This window comes from Mizuhopecten yessoensis, unplaced genomic scaffold (assembly GCF_002113885.1).
Source record: "Mizuhopecten yessoensis strain PY_sf001 unplaced genomic scaffold, ASM211388v2 scaffold11009, whole genome shotgun sequence".
Lineage (NCBI taxonomy): Eukaryota > Metazoa > Mollusca > Bivalvia > Pectinida > Pectinidae > Mizuhopecten > Mizuhopecten yessoensis.
The window spans coordinates 1,053,469-1,061,433 of record NW_018408833.1 but is presented as its reverse complement, the minus strand read 5'-3'; the positions used below and the strand labels follow the sequence as shown (position 1 = coordinate 1,061,433).

Sequence of the window (7,965 nt, the reverse complement as noted above, 5' to 3'; positions counted from 1 at the left end):
AGACGCTTAGATAACTTTTCACTGGTAAAAAAAGTATAGCAAAAAGATGTATATCATCAAGCACCTGTTAAAAATTAGCCAATGAGAAACTGTTTTGTCATTCATCGCGGGTTTTTCAAAACTTCCTGTCGTCTGAAGACCGAAATGGCAAAACGAATTCGTTTTGTCCTTTGACTACTTATCTGAAGTCATGAGCCATCAGGCGTTTATTCTACTAGTCGTCTGTTTGGTCCCATCAACTTTTGGACTTCTTGATTGGATCTTTGGTTCAGATACGTCAAACAACGATGGCAAACTGCGAGGTCTCATTCCCAAAAATGCCAATTTTGAAATGCAGTCAACAGACGAACAGTTCCTCACCGAGTTTTCAAAATACCTTATGGAAACAGAAATGGAATCACAGCTTGGATTATGTTTTCACAAAGTATGAAGAGATAACAAAAGATACAATAGGGACCTGAGCATTTGTTACCCTTAACCACGGAATTAGATTAGTCTGTGCCTTAACTAAGGTGTTCGGAATAATTTTACATATTTTAGGGTTTTAGATCGACTTTTCTGTAAAATTGACACTCCAATGAACACCCCTTAGACATGTAAAATTACTCTGAATACCTTCGTTTAGGTCCAAATATAGCTGTAACAAATTCTCAGGTCCCTGTGACACGGGCCACGGGCGCCTTCATGATCATCTGGTATGTAAATATGTGAAAATATAAAATAATAAAAATAGCCTGTCTCTTATTAGGCAGGCTATTTCATTTCAAATACTTACATAATATGTTTTAAAGAACTAAAAGAACTTTATATTGTAATGTATCACAAATGTAAAAGGGTGAGTAATAAAATTATTTTGCGGAAGGTTTTTATTGTGCATAGGATTAAATACTAAAATGGAATAATCTCTCAGACAGGAGGAAAGATGCACGACTAACAATGATGTATAAAATCGATAGAGAGTTAGTCGCCATCAGCAAACAAAACCACCTGATAAAACCTAAAAGACAATCGGAAAGACAACATCACAACCGATCATACCAACTCCTGTCCTCACGCATTGACACAAGGAAAATGTCCTTCTTTCCAAGGACAGTGCGTGATTGGAATGCCCTTCCACCAGACATCGTGGATATAGACACACCTGAAGCCTTTAAGGCCAGGATTGTGTCATTGTAGACCATGGTCTCAACTGTAAAATAGTTTTAATTTGTACATGCAAATATCTAATATTAAGACCCTAGTACCCAAAAAATTTCCTGGGCTTTAGTTCTTATATCGTCTCAAAGCGGTTCACAAATTATTATCCGTGGTTATAGGGCCTTAGCAACCAGCCAATATCTTTCTCAACTCCCTTGGGAGCATACAGCCAGAGCTGCCATTTAGGCGCTAACAGCTAGCATTCAACAATTCTAGCGCTGCCCAATTCCAACCACATACTTATTTACAGCTGAGTAGACTGGATCAAAGCGGAGTAAAGTATCTTGCCCAAAGATACAACACAGTGCCCTGCCGTGCCTCGAACCCGCAACCCTTCGGTCACGAGCCGACGTCCTACACCTAGACTACTGTGTCTCCGAAATGTACAAATGTAATAGGATGAGGCAAAGTGATAAAGATAGTGCCGTTGCTGGGGTTCGAACCTGCGACCCTTGGTTCTCTAGCCCAATGCTCCACCACTGAGCTAATATAAAGGGAAATTCCCTATGGCTGACGCTAATCAATGCACATCTTTTATACCATTTATCCCTGTATCAAACACCCACTCAGGTCCTTTGACTCCCCGCCAAGAGTTCTCCTACCTTGAACAGGAAGGGTCAACAGCACTTACCAGGTATTTGTAATAGGAAAAGGAATAGTGATAAAGATAGTGCCGTCGCTGGGGCTCAAACCCGCTCTCCAGCCTGATGCTCTAGATATACCTGTCAATCATCCATCAACTTTTTCTTTGAGTGACTTCTTCTTAAGAACTGAAGATCCTAGCTAGGACAATGATATTTGGCCAGTCGGTCTGGGATCCCTTAGATTGAGTGCTTTAAAGTTTCCTAAAATAAATGACTTTTTACCACTTTCAAGGTCAAAGGGATCAAATATATAAAAACCTGTAAAAAAACCTTCTGTTGAATAATATAACCAGGAGGCCCAGAGTGATGATACTTTGTCAGTACATGAAGGTACCTGGCATGAGTTACTTACTATAAATTTTCCTCAAAAAAATGACCTTGACCTGCTTTCAATTCAAGGCCATAGTGATCAAATATATATGGTACATATCTTTAATCAACCACCTCTGAATATACAGGAGACTTGTGGTTATTATATTTGTTCAGTAGGTTCCTGGAATGTAGTGCTAAAAAAGTTTCCTCAACCGGATGACCTTGACTTATTTTGAAGGTCACAAGAGACAAATATGTTAAATCTTTGAACAACTTCTTCTAAATAACTAAGACACATCCAGTGATGATGCTTGGCCAGTAGGTACATGTATCTAGGAGGGAGTGCTATAATTAAGCTTTTTTCAGATAAATGACTTTGACCTACTTTCAAGGTCAAATATATGCATCAAATATAAAACAAACCTTGAAACAACTTCTGCTTACCAGGAGGCCAATGATTATGTTTGACCAGTAGCATGCTGGGAAAGAGTAGTATAAAGTTTCATTTAGTGTGGAAAATTCTTTATTAAGCCATGGAGACTCATAATCAATATTTGAAAATATTTGCAAAGTTACTTTTATTGAGAACATTTTCCCATGATTGCTCAAATATCCAGGTGAGTGATACAGGCCATCTGGGCCTCTTATCTTATGAAGTTTCAGTATGAACCCTGATATTTCATTATTTGGTTTGATTTACTTTTATATATATACAAATATATTCACTATTTCTAGCAACACTGTGTACATATTTTCAGGTAATCTACAGGTATACAGCAAAACGTAAATGCAGCCAAATGATTGAGGAGGAAATGAGTAAGCTTGCTGTCCATCTACTAAACTGTCAGTCACAGTCGGAGAACAGACCAATTTTTACATGCACAGACACCATGGTAATTAATCAAGTATCAATTATTATAAGTCAACATAAGTCAACATATACCGGTATACCATATATACTGTTACAGTTAATAGGACATTAAACCAAACCAAACTAATAAAACCAACATATATACCATAATCAAATATCAAGAAACTGTATCGTTCCTATTTTTGACTCACTTGGCCCGAATGGCCATGTGAGCTATGTCATACTTTGGCGTCCGTCGTCCGTCTGTCAACTTTTTCTTTTGAAGATCTGGAGGACCTAGGGAAATGATATTCGGCCAGTACTAGTAGGCACCTGGTCACAGGGGTTAAATATGGTACAAACTTCAAACAACAGTATCCTAAGAACCATATGGACTAGAGTCATGATACTTGGGTATGTTATGTAGACCAGCAATGCAAATCTTTTTCTTGATTACAGTAATGAGGTAAAAGGTCAACTTTAACTGCTAGTCAGGGGTCAAAGGTCAACATGGGTTAAAAGCTTTAACAATTTTCTCAAGTTCCATTTGGCCCAGCTGAGTCTTGCTATTTGGCCAGTAGGTACCTTGGATGGAGTGCTATAAAGTTTCCTCATTATTTAAAATGACCTTGATTTACATTCAAGGTCCCAGGGGTCAAATATAGTAAAACTTCAAACAACAATATCTTAAGATCCATTTGGACTAGAGTCATGATACTTGGGTATGTTATGTAGACCAGCTGTGTGAATATTTTTCTTAATTACAGTATTGAGTTAAAAGATCAACTTTAACTGCAAGTCAGGGGTCAAAGGTCAACATGGGTTAAAAGCGTTTACAATCTTCTCAAGTTTCGTAAGGCCCAGAGTCATGATATATGGCCAGTCGGTACCTGGGATGGAATGCTATAAAGCTTCCACATTAGAATTACCTTGACCTAATTTCAAGGTCACAGTGGTCAAATATGTTAAAAACTTTTAATAACAATATCTTATATAGGCACCATTTGGTCTAGAGTCATGATACTTGGGTATGTTATGTAGACCAGCTGTGTAAATTGTTTTCTGTATTACAGTAATGAGGTTAAAGGTCAACATGGGTTAAAAGCTTTAAAATTAAAATTTCAAATTTCAAACAAGCATATCTTAAGGACCATTTAAGAGGTCAATGTTAAAATGTCTCATGTTCTATAGTTACCAAATTATTTGAAGTTACCTATATATGTCAGTTTCATGTGACAAAAGAAACAGGTGAGCAATACAGGCCATCTGGGCCTCTTGTTCAACCTCTCACTCATGGTATATATTATCGTTGAATTCATTGTGACATTTACATATTTTAAAAAAGGACCTGTGAGATCATGAAAAGGGTCAAAGTGTTGATACAGACAGACCTATGATGTTTGGTATAATATAATAGCTATAGGCACTTAACTAAATTACCTGCTTGAGACTTTAGTAAATGCAAGAGTTTTGATAGAATGTTATTTTGAACAGTGTTTACATTAGATATATAAAGCAGATCAACAATGTATGGTGATCACACAAAGATGGTAATTCTGAATCTACAAATAAGATTAATATCTTTTCTAACTGTCAGATGGCCCTAAAAACATATGTCCGTATTTAAATAGAGGAAGAGTTGAAATTCATTTGCAATAAATAAAAGAAGCCCTGTTTGCAGTATTAATGATATACTTTCTCTCTGCTCAACCCGAGATTTTCATTTCATGATATTTTATTGTATAGGTCTTACATACGAAACATACATACTCATACCTGATTAAAACAGTTACACTGTCTAATATATTTGAATATTTGGTTCAATATCCTACATTACTAAACTGCTAAGGTACATATGCAAAGTACAAGCATATACCTTATTCATTACCAATATCAATTGTTAAATTTAAATTAATAATAATAATTTAATAGCTATTTTCTCACAATAGATAAATTGTGGGAATATTGCAATGTTATAATTGGATGTTATAACCTCCAGACTTTAGGGCAATGTACAGAGAATATGGATGGCTCTACGTGGAATGCCTACCACTTGATGAACAATCGGGCACGTGCAATGTGCTATGCAACTCAACAACAACACTTCCGTAAAATGACAGAGATGGCTGTTACAAAGCTTGCACTGTCTGCCAAAAGCCAGTTACAAGCAATGGACAATTTAGAGGTAATTTTCCTTACTAATTCATTCATAATTTTATTCTTGTTGTACACCAGATTTTCATTAATTAAGGAACTATTCCAGAAATAAACTTGTGTGATGGGGGGAGTGCAGGGAGGAACTTTCATGTGATCCCTCCACGTGCACACCACTCACCATTTGCTGGGGCTCACATATATATAACAAGGTTGATAATCATTGTAGACCCCACTAAAAAATTGTATAATGCCTCCTTCTCCATACCAATCTAGAATAGCCATAAATAATACATTTTATATAATTATAAATTCAATGTATACATACAGCATTTTGTAAGTATGCTACTACAGAAATTGAAAAAGGTTTTGCATAGCCAACAAATGCTATTTATAGACAGTCATTAATTGGCTTACAATAAGTCCTGTCTTGTCCTGAAGGAAATATCTGGTATATTCACTATAAGTTTCCAGGTAATACTGAGATTACACTCTTTTTGTCTTGATACAGAAAGGACAAGAAACTCTCCATTCCTTGACAACTGACACAGTTCAGAAGTTGTACGAGAGCCAACAAGACCTACTAGGAACTCACAGAGAGCTCCAGATAGCTCACCAAGACGTCATGGAACATGTCTCATCCAATATTGACAATCTAATGAAAGAAAAATCTTTGATAGCTGCAGGGAATAAGGAGCTTGCAGATATGACAGAAAGTATCAAGAATAAATTAGGTATTGCTAATGTGTTGTTATGAATTCATTGTAAACACATCACTCGGGGTAGGTTTAAGATACAAGAAAATACCACAGGAGTTTATCTGATATTGCTCATACCATTTGTTAATCGTGCAAATGAACACTGTAAAAGTAGACATTTTGCTACATGTAATCATGTCCCACCATGTTGTGGCATTAAGGGCTTGTTTGATCCGTTAACCCATCTGCCTGTTCTTATAGCATGGTTAGACTTAGCATCTAGCTCCATTTCTATCAAAGTTGAAGCTGGGCATATGCATAGTTAACAAAGATTTTTACAGTTTAAAAACTATACCAACGTAATCTCATTCCTACTTTGATTTCAATTACACAGAACTCACAACAAGCACACTGACAGAGCAGGATAGTGATCAGAAGAAAAACCACAGGCAGATCATGGAAGATTTGAATGGGATCCATGTCAAAGCACAAGAGGCCTTATCAAAGCTTGGTAAGACCACAGGCATCTCTAGTATGATTAAACGCGGCGTTTATCAATTAGTTTAATCATACGTTACCATTCTGTGGCTACGCATACAGAGCAAGATTCTTTGTTCTTATTCACGCTATTCTCTATTCACTTTTTAAAAAATCTTTCATGTATGCAATATCATAGAATTAGACAATACAGTTGATTATGTTTCAGTGTTAAATTGCTCTGTGTCACACGATATTTCCCGTTATATATTGTTTTTTAATCATTTTTTAGGACAAATGTATTTCAATTTCATACAGATTTTGAGAACACACTACATCTCTTAGTGATGGGAATCTGAAATTTTATGATTTTAGGACTTGCCTGAAAAGAAATCCTACAAAAATCACTGCTGATTTAATATGAATTCCTTTCAATACAATGTACCACTTTCTGTAACAGGAACATATAATCCTATATTCCGTCTTTGCGTATTGCAGAGTTATCTTCTCTTGTGAGCAGGTATTGATTGTTACTTCATTGGTTTGTGCGAGAAAATTACATCCTTTTCTCAAAAAAATATGACGTTACTCTCACAAATAAATGATGTAACAATCAATACCTGCTCATAAGAGAAGATAACTCTGCAATACGCAAATACTGAATAAAGAAAGGTCAATCAGATAATTGTTATTGTAAATTTATATGTTATTCAGACAACAGTTCAAAGTATTTCCTCAAGAATCATAAGGAGATGATGGTTCACTATCAGCTATTGTATGAGAACATCATCAAAATCAACAGCACAGTGGAGAATTTGCTGTCTACTGTCAGTGCTATGCAGGAAAAGCTGGACAAGAAGATTGGCTGGTTTACCCATATTTTAGGAGCCACTGGTATGATTGCTCTGTTCCCACTCTGTCGTATCTAATGTTTCTTCATGTAATAATAAGTGTCGAGCAATAGTATCAGTATATAAAGTTGTTTTATTTATGACATGACATGGAGTGATTTGGTACATTAAATATCTTGATCAACTATTAGCATGAATGATGATTAACTTCCTTGAAACAAATGTTCTTGTTGCTTTCTGACAAAGGCAATAAGTGAAACCTATCACCTATTTTAGATGTCAAAGAAAAATTTTGATTAATCTGGTCTGTCTAAGATACCAAATACAGCATTTATGAAAGTTTTGTTTCATTTTCCTGTAATAATGTGTCACATTTCCTAACAAATCTAATCTCCTTCAACAAAGGCTGTTCCAGATTTAATCATATGGGAAAGGTGGAAGATGATTTTTAGCTCACCTGGTCCGAAGGACCAAGGTGAGCTTATGGCATACCGTTGCGTCCGTCGTACGTCCGTACGTCAACAATTTCTTTAAACGACTTCTTCTTCTTAACCACTGATTGGAATTCAACTAAATTTGACTGGAAGCATCCCTAGGTGGTGGGGATTCAAAATTGTACAAATGGTGGGGCTGACCCCCCAAGGGGCTGAGGGGCGGGGCCAAAAGGGGTCAATTTGGCTATATTGCTTTAAGCGACTTCTTCTCTGGAACTAAGAAGTGGATATCAACCATATTTGACTGGAAGCATCCCTAGGTGGTGGGGATTCAAAATTGTACAAATG

At 36.4% G+C, this 7,965-nt stretch overlaps 1 protein-coding gene across 1 annotated transcript in view; it reads left to right on the top strand.

The window, feature by feature from the left end:
* Positions 1–112: 112 nt before the first annotated feature.
* Positions 113–7,965, top strand: part of LOC110464560 (protein brambleberry-like) — a 14,929-nt gene continuing 7,076 nt past the window's right edge. The window contains exons 1-6 of the mRNA XM_021519832.1: positions 113–424; positions 2,912–3,046; positions 5,003–5,188; positions 5,669–5,891; positions 6,250–6,366; positions 7,047–7,226. Of these exons, the coding sequence (XP_021375507.1) occupies positions 191–424; positions 2,912–3,046; positions 5,003–5,188; positions 5,669–5,891; positions 6,250–6,366; positions 7,047–7,226 (1,075 nt within the window). The 5' untranslated portion in view covers positions 113–190. The remainder of the gene's footprint in view (positions 425–2,911; positions 3,047–5,002; positions 5,189–5,668; positions 5,892–6,249; positions 6,367–7,046; positions 7,227–7,965) is intronic.